Raw genomic sequence first — 23,557 nt, 5'->3', positions numbered from 1 at the left:
GAGGCTAGCTACTCACCTCCAGACTGGTCGGGGGAGGGGCAGGGTGTGCTGGGCCCAGGCGAGAGGCTCTGGGTGGGGGAGCCAGACAAGCTGTCACTGGAGGATACTGAATGCTGTAAGCCGGAGGAGAAACTGCGACTGCTCTGCATGGGAGGGTTGTGCTTGGCCATCTTCCTCAAGACGCTACGTCGTCTACTACAGGAGAGAAATGGGATTCAATTTAAGTGGATATTTTCAGCAAACCTTTTCATGTGACGTTATAATACACCAATTCTGTGGATATAAAAGATAGCATTAGGCGGCACAGAACTCTTTATTTTTTTGTTTGTTATTATATTCTTATTTACAATAGAAGTTTGTTTGTCATTTTGTAAGTCGCTCTGGATAAGAGCGTCTGCTAAATGACTTAAATGTAAATGTAAGTTGCTCCAAAATGACCCAATACATTATTTACAAATCCTTTCTATTGGGCACATCTGGAATACAACCAAAATAAACTGAAAATGCATTCAACAACTTTGTAGAGTCACATGCTTGTTGTAGTGATTGTGTGCTAGGAATATGGGTCCAAACACTACACTGAACAAAAAATTGTAGCATTTGGCGTACATTTTTAAGACTTTACTGAGTTACAGTTCATATAAGTAAATCAACCAATTGAAATAAATTCATTAGGCCCTAATCTACAGATTTCACATATGCATCGGTTGGTCACAGATACCTTAAAAAAAAAAAAGTAGGGGTGTGGATCAGAAAACCAGTCAGTGTCTTGTGTGACCACGATTTGCCTCATGCAGTGCGACATGTCCTTCGCATAGTTGGTCAGGCTGTTGATTGTGGCCTGTGGAATGTTGTCCCACTCCTCTTCAATGGCTGTGCGAAGCTGCTGGATATTGTCAGGAACTGGAACACGCTGTCGATCCAGAGCATCCCAAACATGCTCAACGGGTGACAAGTTTGGTGAGTATACAGRCCATGGAAGAACTGGGATATTTTCAGCTTTCAGGAATTCTATACAGATCCTTGCGACATGGGGCTGTGCATTATCATGCTGAAACATTAARTGATKGCGGCGGATGAATGGCACGACAATGGGCCTCAGGATCTCATCACGGTATCKCTGTTCATTGAAATGCCATTGATAAAATCAGAGTGACTGGTCTGAGACGATATCGCATGTGAAGAAGCCGGATGTGGAATCCCTGGGCTTGCGTGGTTACACGTGGTCGGCAGTTGTGAGGCCCMTCCCCCCAGCACATCCTGCCCCTCCCAGGACATACTGCAAAATTCTTTAAAACGATGTTGGAGGTGGGTTATGGTAGAGAAATKAACATTCAATTCTCTGGCAACAGCTCTGGTGGACATTCCTCCAGTCAGCATGCCAATTTCACGCTCCCTCAAAAYTTGAGACATCTGTGGCATTGTGTTGTGACCAAACTCCACATTTTAGTGGCATTTTCTCCCGAGCACAAGTTACACCTGTGTAATGATCATGCTGTTTATCAGCTTCTTGATATGCCACACTCTGGTGGATAGATTATCTTAGCAAAGGARAAATAATCAAACAACATTTTCTAGAAATAAACTTTGTAGATATGGAACATTTCTAGGATATGTCATTTCAGCTCATGAAACCTAGACTTTACATGTTACGTTTATATTTTTGGTCAGTATACTTTAAATACACATAAGTGAACGTCAAAATCCCTTCAGTTCCCTAAAATCGAGGAGGACTATGTACAAAAAGTGTTGTCATTTCTAAATGGTTCACCACTACCAATACGGATGAAAATACACTCGAATTAAAGCTGAAAGCAAATGAAAGCAGCCTGCACTTTAATCTAATAGTCATTGTATGGGTCACTGTGCACTTACCTGTCCTGGCCGTCCTTCCTCTTGCTCTTCTTGCTGCGTCGGGCCATCTTGCTTTTGTAGCTGGTCTTCCTGGCTGGRCCCACCTTGATGGAGGTGTTTTCCAGGGCCGTGGTCTGCAGCATCACCTTTTTGCCACTCTGTGAATAGAAGGGCTATTGGTTTACTGGTCTCCAAATAGTGGACAAGTGAAAATAATATGGTATAATTTGGCCACTTGTCAGTTTAGTGATCATATTTTGGAATGTGGCAAGTGATAAAGGCAACAAAAAAAAAGGCTAGAGAGAGAGAGGGAGCAAAGGAACAACCAACAGAAGAAATGTATATTTTATTATTAACCAATCTGCCATGTCCTCTTCGGAAGACAAATATAAGTTTTACAGATTTTCTGCTACATAAACATACATGGTACRTTTATATAAAGCAGTCACATAAAAATAATACATTACCAAACATAAGCTCTTTAATCCCAACCCTCAGCCCATCCCACCAATCACCAAAGACCACCCTCGTTTGGTTTCCATGTGACATATTTTACATACTTTTTTTTAACCTTTCTAAATCGTATAGTATCCACAGATTGTGAGCTAAAGATGAAAACTTTTCCTACGAGTTTAAAAAAATTTTTTTTATTGACTATGGCTTTCCAAATCGCCCAACACTGCTATTTGTAAGGTTAATTTTAAGTGCATGTTGTGATTTTTTAACCATTCCTGAACCTGTGACCAGAAACAAGCTACATCGGGGCAATACCAGAATACATGATCTATTGATTCGGTCTCTTCGTAGAAACCTCTAAATGCCCATATATAATTATTATATACACACAAGTATTTGATAACCTGCAAAATCGTCAGTGTTTCCTACTTACAAAGCATGTAGAGGTCTGTAATTTTTTATCATAGGTACACTTCAACTGTGAGACGGAATTTAAAACAAAAATCCAGAAAATCACATTGTATGATTTTTAAGTAATTAATTTGCATTTTATTGTTTGTGTTGTTTTAGATCCGTCTCTCACAGTTGAAGTGTACCTATGATAAAAAATTAGAGACCTCTACATGCTTTGTAAGTAGGAAAACTTGCAAAATCGTCAGTGTATCAAATACTTGTTCTCCCCACTGTGTGTGTATATATATACACTGCTCAAAAAAATAAAGGGAACACTTAAACAACACAATGTAACTCCAAGTCAATCACACTTCTGTGAAATCAAACTGTCCACTTAGGAAGCAACACTGATTGACAATAAATTTCACATGCTGTTTGTGCAAATGGAATAGACAAAAGGTGGAAATTATAGGCAATTAGCAAGACACCCCCAATAAAGGAGTGATTCTGCAGGTGGTGACCACAGACCTCTTGTCAGTTCCTATGCTTCCTGGCTGATGTTTTGGTCACTTTTGAATGCTGGCGGTGCTCTCACTAGTGGTAGCATGAGACGGAGTCTACAACCCACACAAGTGGCTCAGGTAGTGCAGCTCATCCAGGAGGGCACATCAATGCGAGCTGTGGCAAGAAGGTTTGCTGTGTCTGTCAGCGTAGTGTCCAGAGCATGGAGGCGCTACCAGGAGACAGGCCAGTACATCAGGAGACGTGGAGGAGGCGTAGGAGGGCAACAACCCAGCAGCAGGACCGCTACCTCCGCCTTTGTGCAAGGAGGAGCACTGCCAGAGCCCTGCAAAATGACCTCCAGCAGGCCACAAATGTGCATGTGTCTGCTCAAACGGTCAGAAACAGACTCCATGAGGGTGGTATGAGGGCCCGACGTCCACAGGTGGGGGTTGTGCTTACAGCCCAACACCGTGCAGGACGTTTGGCATTTGCCAGAGAACACCAAGAGTGGCAAATTCGCCACTGGCGCCCTGTGCTCTTCACAGATGAAAGCAGGTTCACACTGAGCACATGTGACAGACGTGACAGAGTCTGGAGACGCCGTGGAGAACGTTCTGCTGCCTGCAACATCCTCCAGCATGACCGGTTTGGCGGTGGGTCAGTCATGGTGTGGGGTGGCATTTCTTTTTGGGGCCGCACAGCCTCCATGTGCTCGCCAGAGGTAGCCTGACTGCCATTAGGTACCGAGATGAGATCCTCAGAGCCCTTGTGAGACCATGAACATGCACATTTGTACCTGCTGGAGGTCATTTTGCAGGGCTCTGGCAGTGCTCCTCTTGCACAAAGGCGAGGTAGCGGTCCTGCTGCTGGGTTGTTGCCCTCCTACGGCCTCCTCCACGTCTCCTGATGTCTGGCCTGTCTCCTGGTAGCGTCTCCATGCTCTGGACACTACGCTGACAGACACAGCAAACCTTCTTGCCACAGCTCGCATTGATGTGCCATCCTGGATGAGCTGCACTACCTGAGCCACTTGTGTGGGTTGTAGACTCCGTCTCATGCTACCACTAGTGAGAGCACCGCCAGCATTCAAAAGTGACCAAAACATCAGCCAGGAAGCATAGGAACTGAGAAGTGGTCTGTGGTCACCACCTGCAGAATCACTCCTTTATTGAGGGTGTCTTGCTAATTGCCTATAATTTCCACCTTTTGTCTATTCCATTTGCACAACAGCATGTGAAATGTATTGTCAATCAGTGTTGCTTCCTAAGTGGACAGTTTGATTTCACAGAAGTATGATTGATTGGAGTTACATTGTGTTGTTTAAGTGTTCCCTTTATTTTTTGAGCATTGTATAATAATCTATTTCTTTCACTTTCGTGGATCATAATTATTTGGCCCATATTTGGCCCCCTTTGAGTTTCTTTGCCCATGGCAAAAGTATATTTCTCCCTCCCAGTCCTTTTTCCACCCAACCTCATCTATATTTGTAGAATGAGTTTCCTGTAAACAATAGATATTATATTCTAAAAATGTCTATATTTTTTTAATGATCTGCTAAGCCATTACAATTATAACCGGCTATACTTACCATAATGACACCCAAGTTTCAATTATACTTACCACAACCAATGTTCGTAAACTTAACATTAAAAAGCACCATGATGATTAAGTGTCCTCATAGCCTACAATTGTCCTAATATTCCACCCACTAAAACCTCCCCCCATATCTAGGTCTGTTGTCACTAAGACCATCAGACCATCTCTCTGACTCATGACACACCTTTGCATCCTAAGGCAAACACTTGGCCGCCAATTGGCGTTGGCCAGAGGGAAATATGGGCAGTCCCATGATAACATAAATATCTCTGAGTGTGCTTTAAGAGAACTAACCAAAAACATGGAAAACAAACAGAAAAAAAATTATAGCAACAATAATAGATAATATTTATAGAAATAACAGCACAATCTTATAAATGCATACTCATGTTTAGAAAGTCCCAGCAAGGCTATAAGCATGTCAGCCCAGCCTGCTCAGTTCATTGGATTCAATTATTCGATAAAAAAAAAGAGAGAACGACAGATAAAAAAACTGGTCTTGCTATTTATCTATGTCCATTAGATGCAAGACATATTTCATGTTGTCATTATATCCTGTTTTATTCAACAGGAAGATGACTGCAAATAAAAATTGGTCTTAGGCATCACACTACCCATGGGTATTCCTTTCAAGTTTAACTAACAATCGAATGACACAGACATGGAACGATAGCCAAGAATACGCGCTGTACTAATAATCCAGAGGGAGTAAACCTGTAAAACCAACCCTCTTCACACACACATTTTGTTTTTAATTCCAGGGTCGTTGGTCTATCACCTAGGCCTATATCATTAGGCTCAAGAATATTACAGGTAGCGTAAATAGTAGAGATGGAGAGAGAGCGAAAAGGAAAGACCAAGGGAATGAGGATTATTAAGACAGTCCTCGTCCAGTGGGTCTCACCTTGAGCAGCAGCTCCACCACCTCAGTGTGCACAAGCCCCTGGACCGACTCTCCATTCACGTGGGTGATGAGGTCACCGGCTCTCAGCCCTGCCTCATGAGCCGGGGTGTCCTCCTCCACACACTACAGGAACACATGAAGAGCCAATCAGAACGTAACCCTGACTGCTTTGGCATTTGTGTTTATTATGGATCCCCATTAGCTGCTGCCTCTTCCTGGGGTCCAGCAAAATTAAGGCAGTTTATACAATTTTAACAACATTACATTCACAGATTTCACAACACACTGTGTGCCCTCAGGCCCCTACTCCACTACTACAACATATCTACAGTACTGAATCCATGTGTATAGTGCATATGTTATCGTGTGTGTGTGTGTGTGTGTGTGTGTGTGTGCATGCGCCTATGTCTGTGTTGCTTCACAGTCCCCTCGGTTCCATAATGTGCTTTTTTATTTTACTGCTTGCACCAGTTACTTGATGTGGAATAGAGTTAGATAGAGCCATGACTACATGTAGTGCTGTGCGCATCCCATAGACTGTTCTGGACTTGGGGACTGTGAAGAGACCTCGTGGCATGTCTTGTGGGCTATGCATGGGTTTCCGAGCTGTGTGCCAGTTGTTCAGACAGATCGGTGCATTCAACATGTCAATACCTCTCAAAAAGTCAATCTCGCCTCCACTTTAAGCCAGGAGAGATTTACATGCATATTATTAATATTAGCTCTCTATGTACATCAAAGGGGAGGCTGTGCTGCCCTGTTCTGAGCCCATTGCAAATTTTCGGAGCCCATTGCAAATTTTCGAAGTCCTTTTTTGTGGCACCTGACCACACGACTGAACAGTTGTCAAGGTGCCACAACTAGGACCTGCCTTGTTGATAGTGTTGTTAAGGCAGAGCAGTGCTTTATTATGGACATACTTCTCCCCATTTTAGCTACTGTTGTATCAATATGTTTTGACCATGACAGTTTACAATACAGCGTTACTCCAAGCAGTTTAGTCATCTCAACTTCCACATTATTTATTACAATATTTAGTTGAGGTTTAGTGAATGATTTGCCCCAAATACAATGCTTTTAGAAATGTTTAGGGACAACTTATTCCTTGCCACCCATTCTGAAACTAAATGCAGCTCTTTGTGTTTCAGTCATTTCAGTCGCTGTAGTAGCTGACGTGTATAGTGTTAAGTCATCCGCATACATAGAGACTCTCGCTTTACTAATGACATGCCACTGACTTTCAGTAAAGCTCGAAAAAAATCAAGGGGCCTAAAAAGCCTAAACAGTTGGGGAATTCCTGATTCTACCTGGATTATGTTTGAGAGGCTTCCATTAAAGAACACCTTCTGTGTTCTGTTAGACAAGTAACTCTTTATCCACATTATAGCGGGGGGGGGGGGGGGKAAAGCCATAACACATAAGTTTTTCCAGCAGCAAACTATGATCGATAATGTCAAAAGCTGCACTGAAGTCTAACAAGACAGCCCCCACAATCATTTTGTCATCAATTTCGCTCAGCCAATCATCAGTCATTTGTGTAACTGCTGTGCTTGTTGAGTGTCCTTCCCTATAAGTTTGCTGTCCATTTTTTTACCGTGAAATAGCACTGTATCCGGTCCAACAATTTTTTCCAGAAGTTTACTAAGGGTTTGTAACAGGCTGATTGGTCGGCGATTTAAGCCAGTAAAGGGGGCCTTACTATTCTTTGCTAGCGAAATGACTTTAGCTTCCTTCCAGGGCTAAGGGGACACACTTTCAAGTAGGCTTAAATCAAAGATGTGGCAAATAGGAGTGGCAATATCCTCAGTAATTTTCCATCCAGATTGTCAGACGCCGGTGGCTTGTCATTGTTAATAGACAATTTTTTCACCTCTTCCACAATGATTTTACGGAATTCAAAAGTACAAGTCGTCTGTCATAATTTGGTCCGATATACTTGGATGTGCAGCGTTTGTTGCTGTCATGTCGTCCCTAAGTTTGCTCATCTTGCCAATGCAGCAGATAGCCTAGTGGTTAGAGCGTTGGACTAGTAACCGGAAGGTTGCATGATCAAATCCCCGAGCTGACAAGGTTGAAATCTGTCATTCTGCCCCCGAACGCAGTTAACTTCTGGCTGGGGGCGCTATTTTCACTTTCGGATGAAAAGCGTGCCCAGAGTAAACTGCCTGCTACTCAGGCCCAGAATCTAAGATATGCATATTATTAGTAGATTTGGATAGAAAAAACACTGAAGTTTCTAAAACTGTTTGAGTGTTGTCTGAGTATAACAGAACTCATATGGCAGGCAAAAACTTGACAACAGCCAGTTAAAGTGCAGGGCGCCAAATTCAAAACAGAAATTTCATAATTAAAATTCCTCAGACATACAAGTATTTTACACCATTTTAAAGATAAACTTGTTAATCCCACCACAGTGTCCGAATTCAACAAGGCTTTATGACGAAAGCACAACATATCATCATGTTAGGTCAGCACCTATTCACAGAAAAACACAGCCATTTTTCCAGCCAAAGAGAGGAGTCACAAAAAGCAGAAATAGAGATCAAATTAATCACTAACCTTTGATAATCTTCATCAGATGACACTCATAGGACTTCATGTTAGACAATACATGCATGTTTTGTTTGAAAAAATCTCAGTTTACATTGGCGCGTTAGTAGTTCCAAAACATCCAGTGATTTTGCACAGAGCCACATCAATTTACAGAAATACTCATAATAAACATTGCTAAAAGATACAAGTGTTATGCATGGAATTTTAGAACCACTTCTCCTTAATGCAACCGCTGTGTCAGTTTGAAGTTTTTTGAGTGGGCAGCTTGATGAGAGCCAGTCAATATTTAAAATCACCCAGAAAATATACTTCTCTTACCACATACATTATCAAGCATTTCACACATATTATCCAGATACTGACTGTTAGCACTTGGTGGTCTATAGCAGCTTCCCACAAGAATGGGCTTTAGGTGAGGCAGATCAACCTGTAGCCATTTTCCTTCAACAGTATTTAACATTAGATCGTCTAAGCTTTACTGGCATTTGTCTTTTTGGTAGATGTTATTACTATGCATACTACCACTGTATCAAAGGTATTATCTAAGTGTGTTTCAGAGATGGTCAGAATATGAATGTCATCTGTTACAAGCAAGTTATTGACTTCATGGATCTTGTTTATCAGGCTGCATATGTTAATACAAGCTTTTTTTAGCACTTTTCTGGGTTGCTTGATTGTTTTTAATACTTCACTGGGAAGCTTATCAGAAGTAGACTTGCTCATGTTATTTATATTGGAGCCGATAGTGCAGGGTGAGCTGCACAAAGTGGTCTTCCCACTAGGGCACACTGCCTCAAGTGCTAACAGTGTAACGCCAGTTTATAGGCTCATGATTACGGCATACAATATCTGTAGGATAAACAGAGGTATACGGTGCAATTTGGGGCACGTAAATTAAGTTAATTACGGTGCCTGGCAAAAGTATTCATCCCCCTTAGCGTTTTTCCTATTTTGTTGCATTACAACCTGTAATTTAAATGGATTTTTATTTGGATTTCATGTAATGGACATACGAAATAGTCCAAACTGGTGAGGTGAAATAAATTACTTGTTAAAAAATAAATAAAAGTAACAGCGGTGCGTGCATATGTATTCACTCCCTTTGCTATGACAACCCTAAATAAGATCTGGTGCAACCAATTACCTTCAGAAGTCACATTATTTAACTAATTATGTGCACCTGTGTGCAATCTAAGTGTCACATGATCTCGGTATATATATACACACACACACAACTGTTCTGAAAGGTCTGCAACACCACTAAGCAAGGGGCACCATGAACCAAGGAGCTCTCCAAACAGGTCAGGGACAAAGTTGTGGAGAAGTACAGATCAGGGTTGGGTTATAAAAAATATCCAAAACTTTGAACAGCCTACAGTGCACCATTAAATCCATTATTAAAAATGGAAAGAATATGGCACCACAACAAACCTGCTAAGGGCCGCCCACCAAAACTCATGGACCCGGCAAGGAGGGCATTAATCAGAGGCAACAAAGAGACCAAAGATAATCCTGAAGGAGCTGCAAAGGTCCACAGCAGAGATTGGAATATCTGTCCATAGGACCACTTTAAGCCGTACATTCCACAGAGCTGGGCTTTAAGGAAGAGTGGCCAGAAAAAAAGTCATTGCTTAAAGAAAAAAATAAGCAAACACGTTTGGTGTTCGCCAAAAGGCATGTGGGAGACTCCCCAAACATATGGAAGGTACTCTGGTCAGATGAGACTAAACTTGAGCTTTTTGACCATCAAGGAAAACGCCATGTCTGGTGCAAACCCAACACCTCATCACCCCGAGAACACCATCCCCATAGAGAAGCATGGTGGTGGCAGCATCATGCTGTGGGGATCCTTTTCATCGGCAGAGACTGGGAAACCGGTCAGAATTTAAGGAATGATGGATGGCGCTAAAAACAGGGAAATCCTTGAGGGAAACCTGTTTCAGTCTTCAAGAGATTTTAGACTTGGACGGAGGTTCACCTTCCAGCAGGACAATGACCCTAAGCATACTGCTAAAGCAACACTCGAGTGGTTAAAGGGAAACATTTAAATGTCTTGGAATGGCCAATCCAATTGAGAATCTGTGGTATGACTTAAAGATTGCTGTACACCAGCGGAACCCATTCAACTTGAAGGAGCTGGAGTAGTTTTGCTTTGAAGAATGGGAAAAAAATCCCAGTGGCTAGATGTGCCAAGCTTATAGAGACATATCCCAAGAGACTTGGGATAAATATTTTGCATCTTCAAAGTGGTAGGCATGTTGTGTAGATCAAATGATACAAACCCCCAAAAATTCAATTTTAATTCCAGGTTGTAAAACAAGAAAACAGGAAAAATGGCAAGGGGTGATTACTTTCGCAAGCCACTGTACATTGTGTTTGCCAATGCCCCTAGGATCAGGTACATTTGATGCAGCATTATGACGACTCATTGTCACAATGGTAGGGATTAACTGAGTGGTCTTGGATCATTGAAAAGTTAGTTTCAACGCAGCCTTGAAAAACATAACTAAATGTACAACAAGACAAAATAACATGTTGGCTAAAGTAGAAACTGTAAGACTAAGATTGAATAGCCCGATTTCCCTGACCAAGATGGCCGTCCTGTAGTTACGTTGCCGGGGTGCCAAAGACCATTCTAGTGTTCTATTTCATTCTGTGGTAGGGACACTTACCCAGACCCTGTGGTGCACGGTGTAGACGTCTGAGTCACCCATGTAGACACGGATGGCTCGCAGGGCGAAGCCAAACCTCTTCCCAGAGCTGTGGATGACCATAGGGGGGCGCAGGCTACTGAGGGACAGGTCCCCTCGGCTGGGGGACGAGTCCCGGGACGAGGGGTTGGAGGACAGGTATGACTTGGGGCTGGCGGGGGCACCGTCYGCAGTGTCTGGGGGGTATGGAGAGAGGCCATATGCTAGGACTGAGGAATTTATTGGGGAATTTAGCAAAAGTATAGTCTGTTTATGAAGCCGGAACAAGCATATCAAATCACACAGGCTTGCAGGGCACATATACAATACAATACTAGGTGTGTTGTTGTTGCTAGCATTATGTTAACCTAGAGAGACAGTGGCTACATCTCAAATGAATGGCCCATATAAAAATGCTACTTTTAGTCATAGCTCTGGACAAAAGCAATCGACAGAAATAGAATTCTAAAAAGCGACACTTGCACCAGGAATAAGGTAGCATTTGAGACCAGACACTCTCTTAATGTGTCAGAGTAGGCTAGTACACGATAGCTAGCTCCAGTAGGTTTACCAACCTGGGGTGATGATGAGGGACAGGCCAGAGACGGAGGCAGACTTGGGGACCACGCAGCTCGCGGGTGACCTGGGCTTCTCGGGGGTGTCCAGCTGGTGCCCAAAGCGGCGGGACCCCCCGCGCCTGTAGGAGGGCCGCGTACCCGTGCTGTTACTACGGAGACGGATACGCCGCAAGTTGGACACGACGCCATCTGAGAGAGGAGGGAGAGAGAAAGAGGGGGGGGGGGGGTTAAGTGAATGTGCTGGCTGGAGTGTGCAATCTTGTCTTTTAGAAATGTAAGCCCAGTAAAAATATCCTGTGTGTACACACACACACACACACAAAATACCTGTGTGTATGTTTACTTTATGACAGTGTGTCTATGTCTCTAAGTATGCGTGTGTAGCCCTAAACACATTTGTGTGTAGTCTCAACTCACCCTCTTCCTCAGCTGAGATGGTGAAGCGTGGCATGGTGTCCAGGCTCTGGGTGCTGTTCATCACCAGCGGACTGACACTCCTCTCTGACTGGGACGAACCGGAGGAGGCCCTGGGACGCAGGCTAGAGGACATGAGGGGAGGAGGACTGAATGGAAGGATACAATCAGAGAGGGCAGTTGCGATCTGGTTGTGCTAAAATTGATGGAAGAATGAAACCTGCCCACTAATTCATATTTAACTTTAAAATGTGTGCATGTTTTCAATAGTTATTTGGAGTTGAATGTGATGTCTCCCTTATAACCATAGAAAGAGGCAAATATAATGCTGTTTAGTGAATTTTGCCGCTGTTCCGGCTAAAGCTAGACTACGCTCACAACTTCACACAAAACATAGTGTAGTCTGAGTGCTGTGTTATTGTACCAAGGGCCTTCATCGCTCACCTTCCTCGGTGTCCCTCAGTCCTCCGATCCCCGCTGGCCCCCTGTTTGTGTCCCTCTTCTGGGGAGAGGAAACTCCTCCCCTCCCACCTCCCTACCTTCTCCTCACTGTGGCTGCGCTCTGACGAGGACAGGCTACGATTGGATGGCGTGGAGGTGGACAGGTGCTCCGTGCTGCTGTACACCTGGGGGGCACAAAGAGGTCAGAGGTCAGAAAAAGGTCACAAAAAACAAGCATGACCTCCTAAAAAACAATTTAAAAAATAATGCTTATTAACAAAACCACAGGTTATTTCAGGAGAGCTGTTTGAAGGGGAAGTCATTACAGTGAGACTTTTGCATGAATGGAAGAGTTATTTTCCACTTTACAAATATTTTTTGTATTTCGTCCCGACAAACCAAAACATTATGATTTTACAAGGGGCAGTGTTGCAAGGAGTATTCTTAAGTAAAATATATGTTCGGCATACTCTAAATCTAAACGATATGAACAAACATTGGGTTATTTCCCACCTTGCTAAAGCGATGTGCCACAGAGGAGAACTGCTTGAGCTCCAGGGACGTGTCTTCATCACAGGTCTCATCATCGTCATCATCATCCGAGCCCAGGTGACTGTACCGCTCAGATCGGGCTGGAGAGCAACACATTACAAGTCAGTAGCCCACACACACACTCATCCAGCGCAGAGCAGGTTATGTTCACCGCCCTTATGACTAAGATTAGGCTTGGTGGGGTAAGGATCATAGAGCCGTATTTACAGGCAACTTCTACCTTCACTGTCTTACACAACAACATTTAAATACTCCCAAATGAGAGTGGTAAAGGTCGCCACCTACTGTCAAAGTAGCTGGTGTCGTCCTCAGTCTCCAGTTGGGGGATAAACTCTGCTTTCTGTCGTAACAGTCCGTTCCAGTCCAGACCCACAAAGAACATGTGCATCTTGACCTCTGGTGTCCCCCCTGGGTGTAACATAGGGATACATGATTTAAATCAAACCAAGTAATCAATATGGCCAATATAGTCAAACCCACATCACTTTAGGTGGTGCTTTTTTTATGAATCTCATCAAACCATCTCAGTAATAAGAACAACAATCATGACATTGAAATACGTTTCAGTGAAAAACACAATGATTTGTGMGTGAGCCTCTAGAAGTTTCTCATTCATCCTTATTCACGATTCATTCACGATTACCCAAAAACAACATGGTAGCATCCACAGTGACGTAGAAATGCTCCCGAATCATATTCCTAAATCCTATTTACAATAAACGTGACTCCAAGATGACAAATGAAGAAGGCAATAAAGAGGCCACCCACCAGTCCCGAGGCGGTCCAGAGGGCTTTGCCTCAGCAGCCTGGTGATCAGGTCCTGGGCATCAGCAGGCAGGGCGTCCTCCCCCTCAGGCCAGATGATGTCATCTGTGAAACACACACATTTCCTGAATACCATATCATCTGAATTACACACAATACAACATGAAACATTTGACAATGATTCAAAACAGACTGGTAGGTGGGAACTSTGATATTGATGACGAGAACGTCATCTTGACATTGGTGACTAGATGTTTGAAAGACATCTGGCACTTTGGACATTTGCCTATCCCAGAGTAAGAAAAACTAGAGGGTATGTTTGGGTCACAGTCTTTTTGCACCACGCAACAGAGGCAATCCATGGCACTCCTCTCTGACTTGTAGAGCCTATTCATTTGACCAGTCAGAGCCATGTTACCCTAGCCTGGATAAACCAGAGTGAACGATTAAAAACAACAGTAAGCATAGCATTCAGTCTAATATAACCAGGCTAACGTTTCCCCCATTCAGGAGATGACTCTCACCATTGACCACCTGTCCGAAGAGCTGTTCGGGTGTGTCTCCGAAGAAAGGCACGCAGCCCACCAGGAACTCATAGAGGATGATGCCCATAGCCCACCAGTCCACCGGCTTCCCATAGCCCTGCCTCAGGATCACCTCTGGAGCAATGTACTCCGGAGTACCACACACCTGGGACAGACAACCAGAAGGGAGGATTTAAGAATGGACATTGGACAAGAGAGAGTATAGACCAGGTAGCTAAACTGAACAAGACGATATGAGACTGACAGAGACAGACAAGACCGTTGTAGAGGACATTAGAAACCAATTAACACAAACATTTAGAGAAAGAGGACAGAGAGAAATGGAGAGCTCACCTGCTTGTCTATAAACTCCCTTGTGTCCTTTTCAATGTGTTCCTCATACAGGTTGGTGGTCATGTTCATCAGGCCGATCTTGGACAGACCAAAGTCAGTCAGCTTGATGTGGCCCATGGACGTGATCAGCAAACTACACAGGAAGAAAACACATTAGAAAACAATAGTTTACAAACGAACAAACAGACGTTGATGCTGGATAGTGAACAATGCAGAATGAAGCCTTGGTGTACAAAATAATTAAGAAATCCAGAATGTATGTTATACACATGAACACAAAGTAGAATACACCCTGCCATTAATGTATAATATGAGCAGGACACCTGGCTAGTCAGGTTCCAGACTCACTTGTCAGGTTTCAGGTCTCTGTGTACGATGCCGTAGTTGTGGAGGTACTCCAGTGCCAAGACAGTCTCAGCAAAGTACATCCTGGTCATGTCCACTGGCAGCGGGCCAATGTTTTTCAACAGGTTGGCACAGTCCCCACCTGAGGAGGATGGCACGCCAACAGACTGTGTGAAAGGCTGGCAGCAACGAACATGAGAACCTGATTTGATTTGTGTGCTGCTGGGACTTGAATTTGAACTGCAAGGCAGCAGAGTTACAGCTGCTATAAGAGAAGTTTGTCTTGACAATCATTTCAACTAATCTCTGCCTTGGGCTTCTTCGACACCCAAAGAGTGAATTTGGAGTCATTACATTTAGAATATGTGGGTTGAGAGAGGGTAAGGTGGTGTTCTGACGTACGGTCATGCTCCCGAACCATGCAGTAGTACCGTTTGTAAATCAATATGTAGCATCTGAGTGTGTAAAAATCAACGTGTGTGTGACCGTGTGCATCTTGTATGTCATTCCAGTGGATCCTACCCTTCCATATACATTATGTCTGTGTGAGTCTGCAGGGGTGTATATCTTCATTAAGAACCTACCTTCTACATACTCCATGACCATACAGAGGTGTCTGCGAGTCTCGAAGGAGCAGAACATGGAGACAACGAAGGGGTTCTCGGCGAAGGTCAGGATGTCCCGCTCCACAAATACCTGCTGGATCTGGTTCCTCAGCATCAGGTTCTGACGGTTGATCTTCTTCATGGCAAAACGCTGCCGGGTCTCCCTGTGCCTCACCAGATACACAGCACTGCGACCGTGGAAAAGGAGAGAGAAGGGGAGACCGAGAGAGAAAGAAAAYGGAGAGAAGAAAAGTCAGTTACTTCGGTGCTTCTTATAACCGTCTTAAATTACTTCTTCTGCACTGATGTGAGAGAGTACGACCAGTAAGCATCAAATCATATTGCTTTTGCCATATTGTGTAGTGGAGATGAAAGAGGAAGCGGTCTTCTGTAAAACTATTAAGACACAGGCCCTTTTCAGAAACAGCCCCTAGTCACTTTTGGAGATCTGAGAGGATTGGACAAGTGTAAGCAATGCAGGGTGTACACAACATCACTTTCTAAATCCTAACGTCGCTGAGCCTCTCACATTAAAACGACAGTCTTTCCGGTCCTTTTTTTTGTTGTCTCGCCAACATAGCGGTGCGCACACTAAACGATGTGGCACAGACTGGGTGTCAGACACCACAAGATTCTTCACTTGATCGTGAGGATTTTCGATGCCGTGCGGTCTCACGAAAAACAATCAATCACATCATCGTTGAACGCAGCTAGAACGAGCGGTGGCTCGATGCGGCCTCAAAACGTTTTCAGTCAGACATTCACGCTTGCCATACAGAGTAAACATTTCTAGCTAATATTTTTTATTGAATAACATTTGCTTGTGAACATCAGMGCTATAACGGTTTGACACTTTGGCTAAAAGGCAAGTACAGACACATACTAGTTATAGTCRTCGCTCCTGCTCAAGTGTCTACKYATTCTGGGTGACGCGAAACAACATCATCATCATCTCACTGGCTTCTTCTCTGGCGAGCTCTCATTGGCTATTGCTGATCACCGTTCTCAAAACTTGTCGTAGTACATCTCACCCTACAAGAGCGGACTTTGTGCCGATAAATCAAACACGTTTGAAACGTCCGGGACTGCTCACAATAAACGAACGCCTGTGACGGCCGCGTGCCTCGAGTAAGCAACGACATGGTTATTTTGTCTCCGATCTCAAAAACTTGTCTGGGATAGCTAAATCAGGGCCAAAATCGTATAGTGTACACCCGGCTTAATATGGCGCAGTTGGTCCACTGTCAACATATTTGAACAGGCATTTGGCCAGTTGGTCATAAACATTGGCGTGGTATTTGTTGAAGAAATGTCATTCTGGCATTTTAGCCAACTGTATGGCAGCACACGCAATCAAGATATCCTCTTTCGGTTTCACTTCTGCGTTCTGCACACTCAGATTTCCTCAAAAAAGACAGCCCGCTACAAACGAAGAGCTCGTACTCACCCATAGGCCCCGTTACTGATGAGCTTGAGGGTGTCAAAGTCGCTCTCAACTGGTTTCCTGCGAGAAGGAGCGCAGGCTGCTCGGTTCTGAGACACAAAATTGGGGAACAAAGCAATTTCTCCTGAACACATTTGCCAGGTCCAAACGATTAAACATGCCGTGTAATTGCCACAGTATGTGTTATATCATTTTTTTGAGAGAACTTTAACTGTCTTCTATGCATCTCATCTCAAGCCAAGCGAATTCTAGAATGTGCACGCTCATGCTATAGGCCTACACAGTACACGCGACACTATGCTAATACATAGCTTAGCTGAACTTATCCTGCAGTGAAAGTGTTTCTGGTTGCCTTACCTCCCCAGTGTCGTCACCGTCTCTGCAGGCCGCTCCGTGACCAGGGCAGGTCTGCTCCAGATGGACCATGTCTACAGTACAACAGTGGGAGAGAGACAATGGTCAGGCACCAAACGAAAGGAAACAGACTGAAACCTGTAGAGACTACCTGGACAATACGAAAAACTCCTTTACTGTAGCAAATGTTTTAAAATGTTTTATCTTGCATGCCCAAATGAACATGACCCTTGCCATCCTCACAAATGTCACCCTTCCGCAACTCAGTGCGATCACAAGTTGATCTATGGCACATTATACTCAGAGACAACATGGGAGAATCAAAAAGGTAGCCGCACCTTTTCAACAGGTAGCCGCTTGGCCAGGTTTAAAAAATAACCCTAAAGTGCTTCATATTAAAAGAGATGGTGGAAGAGGAAGCCCCACGGTACTGTACCTTCCAGAGGGTCTCTGGTGAGGCCCAGCTGGCTGATGATGTAGCGGGGGATGTCCGTCTTGATGACCTGGCCCACCTTGGCATGGTCCTCTGCTGCCTCCAGACGGTGCAAGAACTCCTCTGGGTTAAACTCCTATTGGTGGTGTTAAGACCATAGGAATATTGGTTATTACGATTCACATTACAGAGGTCGATGTATTAGTGTTATAACCCTGGAACAAGCTAGTGAGTACACTTAGTGGTGGAGTACTTAAGTCTAGCTCTCAATGTACTTAACCTACGAAAAATCTATGGACAAAATGGACAAAATGCATCGTGGATGTTACGTTTCATGTTAGTTGTGTTGGTTAGCAATCGCTTGAGGAGCACCACTTCCTGAAATGGAGAAGAAAAAACTGTTTGCATGATTGTTGGAATCTTACCAGACACTCCAGTAACCTGGCTGGCCTGGAGATAATGATGAGAATCTTCTTCACTAGCTTGATGATGACGGTCACTTCCTCACTGTCTGACCGCTCATACGCCTGATGAACATGACAAGAACAATACAGAACCTTATATGCCATAGGCAGCAGGTAAATCAATTCAAACTATATTTGTCACATGCGCCAAATACAACAGGTGTAGACCTTACCATGAAATGCTTACTTACAAGCCCTTAACCAACAGTGCAGTTCAAGAAAGAGTTAAGAAAATATTTACCAAACAAAAAGTTTTAAAAATTATAAAAAAGTAGCCTAGGGGTTAGAGTGTTGAGCCAAAGGTCACTAGTTCGAATCCCTGAGAAGGTGAAAATCTGTCCCCTTGAGCAAGATACCTAACCCTAAATGCTCCAGGGTCACTGTTGATAATGTCTGACCCCGGCAGCATCCCCACTCTGAGGGTGTTGGGATATGCAACAAAAATATAGAATAATTGACACGTGCGTATAATACAAACTTGTACATAAGCACCCACCAAAACATATTAATAATTAGAGTTATCATGATGACACCACTGCGATACATTGGTACGGAACTCCATAGAAGCATTACAAAATAATCTGCTATAAATGTCAGCGGCTTAGTCTGTAGTCTGTATAGTAACGATAATCAAATAGAACATTCACAGTATAACTAATTCTTCCATAATCAAATAACCAGACTCTTCTCGCTTAAAGGGTCAAGCTGCAATTGCTACATTCATTTCTTGACCTATAAATTAACGATATATATCCATTGATTCTTGAAGACTAATTTATGAATGCCTCATGAGCTTAGTTCAACTGTTGCACCCCATCAGAACACAAAATCAAAGTTTGTAATTTTCTTTAAAAAAAAAAATGTAATTGTAAACAAACACTGTATAGCATCAAAACATATTGAAACAATAATTGTGAGGTCAGGGCAACCATATCTCCGTCTATGAATTTTAAAGYGGTTACATTTCTCCAGCCCCATCCCTGATCTTCGTTATTGTTTGAACTGCAGATTGCCCCTTTAAAGATTAGGGTCAAAGAGAGATTTTTTGAACGGCTCCTTATTAGTAAATCGGTTGGTAGTTGGCTTAGTATTCACCGTTTCAAGTTATTACAAATGTGGCAAAAATAGCTCCGAATCATGTGCAAGGCATGAGACCGGCAATCCTCTTTCTGAAAAACCTAAGTTACAAAGTTGTAGTCGATGCTTTGACAAATGGTGATTGTGATTGGGGATACTGAGGAGCCTGCAACACCGTCTAACGAGAAAGTACAACAAAGTGTACGAACAATGACAGGGTTGCATAATACTGTAATTCCGTCTAGGATGTGACACTTTTTTTGAAGAGAGGGTACATCCTTGGTCTTGGGACAAAAACAAACCATTATAAGAGGACTGAATGAACTCTGATGCATCCTATATTTGAAAAATTGATTACATACAAGGGAGAAAACTGCCAAAAAAACTAACATAGCAGATAAAAATAATAAAAGCAAGCCATTGTATGGACAGCAATGATTAAGCATTGGTCCTATGGAAAGTTAGATGTAATTGCGTAAGTAGGGCTCATTGCCTAAGACCGGAGAGGTCCATTTGGCAGGCGCCAACTAACGGTCTAGAATCAAAGCACRGCAAGAACCTACAGTATCAAATAATCAATTCTAATCTATTGTTCTCAATACACAGGAGGCTTTAAAAAGCGTAAATCAATAACCAGGATTCGAACCAACTTTTTAATGCGCTTAAAGTACATACATTTGGAAAGTATTCAGAATCCTTGAATTTTTGTTACGTTAGTCTTATTCGAAAATGGATTAAAAAAAACATTTATCAATCAAACTACACGCCCATAATGACAAAGTGAACAGGTTTTCAGAAATGTTGTAAAAATAAAAAACAGAAATAACTTATTTACATACGCATTGGAGTCCACCTGTCATAAATTCAATTGATTGGACATGATTTGGAAAGGCACACACCTGTCTATATAAGGTCCCACGGTTGACAGTGCATGTCGGAGTAAAAACCAAGCTATGATGTCGAAGGAATTGTCCGTAGAGCTCCGAGACAGGATTGTGTCTAGGCACAGATCTGAGGAAGGGTACCAAAACATTTCTGCAGCATTGAAGGTACCCAAGAACACAGGGGCCGCCATCATTCTTAAATGGAAGAAGYTTGGAACCGCCAAGACTCTTCCTAGAGCTGGCCGCCTGGCTAAACTGAACAMTCAGGGGAGAAGAGCCTTGGTCAGGGAGGTGACCAAGAACCCAATGGSCATTCTGACCGAGCTCTAGAGTTCCTCTGTGRAGATGGGAGAACCTTYCAGAAGGACAACCATCTCTGCAGCACTCCACCAAACAGGCCTCTATGGCAGAGGCTAGATGGAAGCCACTCTTCAGTRAAAAGGCACATGACAGCCCGCTTGGAGTTTGCCAAAAGGCACCTAAAGTCTCTCAGACCATGAGAAACAAGATTCTCTGGTCTGACGAAACCAAGATTGAACTCTTTGGCCTGAATGCCAAGCAACACGTCTGGAGGAAACCTGGCACCATCCCTACGGTGAAGCATGGTGGTGGTATCATCATGCTGTGGGGATGTTTTGTAGCGGCAGGGACTGGGAGACTAGAGATCCTTGATGAAAACCTGTTCCAGAGCGCYCAGGACCTCAGACTGGAGCTAAGGTACACCTAACAGGACAACAACCGTAAGCACACAGCCAAGACAACGCATTTTTTGTAACAATMCTTTAACAATTAATTGCCTTACTTGAAGGTAACTATAAAAATTTGTTTGGGATAATATGAATTCCTCCTGKATTTCTTGAAATTATATATTTAAAAAAAAAATTGAGCCTTTGAATAGTTAAGAGACTCTACAAAGCCCTCTTTTCCCATTCCCTAAATCCTTGGGACATATTAGCAGGGAGAAAGGCTGGGTTGTGAAATATAGGCGTGTGTCTAGAAATGTCATTACTCAGTTTATATTGGCKTTGAAACTCCCTCCATGTCTTCAATKAAAGAGTAATAATTGGGTTTKGTTTAATCCGGTCCATAGAAATAGGGTCTGCTATAAAGAGAAGACAACGTAAAGGCATATCACAATATTGACTCAATTTCAAGCCATGACAAATCCTTTGGTTGTTGAATCCATGATGCTATGTGATTAAGTTGAGCTGCCCAGWWATATGATTTAAGGTTAAGGAGGCCAAGCCCACCTAATTCTTTGAACAGCTTTAGCTGTTAGAGCATCAAGCTCATCACCATGCTCTTCCACTACCCTGTGAAGTTCATCGTCATTTACGTAGTCTGTATCCTAAAACAAGGATTGTTTTAAGGTGGAGATATGGTTCTTCTGTTGCAGTCATGCRCAGTGTTCTTGGTTGGTCATCAATCGACAAGATGATTGAAAAAAAATGCTTATTTTATTTCATAATATACATAATTTAAAAACGGCCAAGTTCTATTCACAACGGTATTCAGTTGGTAAGAGACAGACATTCCGTAAATACTAGGAATAGATTGTCCACCATCTATGCGTTGTACAGACAGAAAAGAGAAATAGGCAAAAGAACATTTCGATTTAGAGCAATAAAGAAATGGAATAAATTAACTGAGCAAACTAGAAACCTTTCAATATATACATTTAAACATTATTTTAAAACGATTTAAATATAATASATAGAAATGWTGTGGGACTATAGTAGATAAAGAATCAATATTTTTTAGATTGAGTATTTATTGGGTCATTATGTTAGTATATTATGCACGTTTGTAATAGTGTGTTATATGTGAAAATGTGTTCATATTATAAATTKTATTTTAATGTTTAAGGACTCTTGGAAGATTAGTCCAAATGGGGACTAAAAGAGATCCAAATAAAATAAAATCATTGTAAAGGCCTCGTTATTTTGCTGCTTTGACAAAAGTCATTTCTGAAGATTATTTATATTCATGTGAATAGTGATGCATTTACATCTGTCCCTCATTTTAAGGCTACCCTGTTATGGAAACAATTTACCCCTTTAAAATAATGGACCCCATGCCACCAAGTTAAATGATTCACAGCGGACATCGTTTGAGTTCTCTGAACGGCACGGAAGTAAGTCTTCTTTCTTTTTGGTCTATTTATAATTGTTTTAGCTTTGACTGAAGTGGTCGAGCTCAACACAGCAAACACGTTCGCTCAATACATTTTTTGGAAAACTTTGATTTGACTTTCATTAGGTGTGGAACATAGGTATAATTCCCAATTCCATGAACACCATGTGGTTCCATGGTTTTCGCCACATGAGTAATGGCCGATCTTCACCTAAAACATCAACTGTCATCATCAAGCCTGTCATCATCAAGCCTGTCATCATCAAGCCTGTCAGAGGCCCATCAGTAAAGTTATCAGTTTTATATTATATGCAAGTTTATTTGTACAAGGAATACTTGATCCATGACAAAACATTGGATTTATCTCAAAGAGTCAGGCGGTTTCCATAATAGGGTTAACAGACAGCGTGGTACAAGTTCAGATAAAAATATCTACCTTCATAGGCTTTTAATGCCTGAGATGGGAAAATGTGTTTTCCCCCCCATAGGCTAAACATATCCTCCATGCAACTGAATGTTGAAAGAACAGGCATTTAAGTTCATTTCTTAAAACGTGCATGTCCAAAAAGGCACCCGTTTCATGGAACGGCCCACATACTGCATCAGAGTTAACGGAGTCATTCAGGAGAGAGCCAATAGAAATAAGAGAGCAGCGCCTCAGACCACGGCAATTTGAGTGCTAAAAAGCTCCATCCCTGAATACACTCAAGTAAATCTATTTCTATGAGAGAGCCTACCTGACGCAGACATATTGCATTAGGCTTTTGCTGAGTCGTTCTGGAGAGAACCTCACCTCATGCAGTAGTTTCTCCAGTTTCTCCTGCAGCTCCATGAAGTAGCGCGAGGTGACCTGGCCCATCTGGGACTTGTCCAGGCAGTCTCTGGCCAGCTCCACTAGCTGGTGCTGGATAAAGCCCAAMACGCCGTCAGCCAGGGGCAGGGTGCTGTCTGGAGAGCAGTCRGCGAGGATGTCCAGCAGACGCCCCTCCATCTGAGCTGTGGCCTGGAGATCATATCAACTGTTACCATAAACTTTATCGCCACAAACAACGCATGTCACAATGCACATCATAGACAATTAAAAAGATGGAGAYGATTGAAAGAGAAGATCGTAGAATTGGCAAATAAAAAAGCAGTTAAAAGCAACATATAAAAGTGGACACGATGAAAGTATCGTGACGAGGATGAATCTATTGATGTGCTAGGAAAAAAAAGGGGGGTTAGTCAGAAAATAATACCT

At 42.8% G+C, this 23,557-nt stretch overlaps 1 protein-coding gene across 6 annotated transcripts in view; it reads right to left on the bottom strand.

Moving 5' to 3' along the window:
- LOC111956597 (microtubule-associated serine/threonine-protein kinase 3-like) overlaps nucleotides 1-23,557 on the bottom strand; it is a 48,768-nt gene that overhangs the window by 3,541 nt on the left and 21,670 nt on the right. For 2 of the 6 annotated variants that reach the window (XM_023977096.2, XM_023977094.2), the window contains 19 exons: nucleotides 23,111-23,320; nucleotides 18,185-18,286; nucleotides 17,763-17,895; nucleotides 17,330-17,400; nucleotides 16,976-17,061; nucleotides 15,508-15,716; nucleotides 14,927-15,065; nucleotides 14,579-14,711; nucleotides 14,225-14,390; nucleotides 13,704-13,805; nucleotides 13,221-13,343; nucleotides 12,897-13,015; nucleotides 12,387-12,568; nucleotides 11,946-12,091; nucleotides 11,526-11,717; nucleotides 10,933-11,147; nucleotides 5,708-5,830; nucleotides 1,876-2,012; nucleotides 17-195 (listed from right to left, as the gene is read on the bottom strand). In XM_023977096.2, the coding sequence (XP_023832864.1) occupies nucleotides 17-195; nucleotides 1,876-2,012; nucleotides 5,708-5,830; nucleotides 10,933-11,147; nucleotides 11,526-11,717; nucleotides 11,946-12,091; nucleotides 12,387-12,568; nucleotides 12,897-13,015; nucleotides 13,221-13,343; nucleotides 13,704-13,805; nucleotides 14,225-14,390; nucleotides 14,579-14,711; nucleotides 14,927-15,065; nucleotides 15,508-15,716; nucleotides 16,976-17,061; nucleotides 17,330-17,400; nucleotides 17,763-17,895; nucleotides 18,185-18,286; nucleotides 23,111-23,320 (2,767 nt within the window). The remainder of the gene's footprint in view (nucleotides 1-16; nucleotides 196-1,875; nucleotides 2,013-5,707; nucleotides 5,831-10,932; nucleotides 11,148-11,525; nucleotides 11,718-11,945; nucleotides 12,092-12,386; nucleotides 12,569-12,896; nucleotides 13,016-13,220; nucleotides 13,344-13,703; nucleotides 13,806-14,224; nucleotides 14,391-14,578; nucleotides 14,712-14,926; nucleotides 15,066-15,507; nucleotides 15,717-16,975; nucleotides 17,062-17,329; nucleotides 17,401-17,762; nucleotides 17,896-18,184; nucleotides 18,287-23,110; nucleotides 23,321-23,557) is intronic. The other 4 variants (XM_070436807.1, XM_023977097.2, XM_023977095.2 and 1 more) reach the window with 3 other exon arrangements.

This window comes from Salvelinus sp. IW2-2015, linkage group LG32, assembly GCF_002910315.2.
Source record: "Salvelinus sp. IW2-2015 linkage group LG32, ASM291031v2, whole genome shotgun sequence".
In the NCBI taxonomy this organism is placed as follows: domain Eukaryota; kingdom Metazoa; phylum Chordata; class Actinopteri; order Salmoniformes; family Salmonidae; genus Salvelinus; species Salvelinus sp. IW2-2015.
This window is presented reverse-complemented; position numbering and strand designations above follow the sequence as displayed.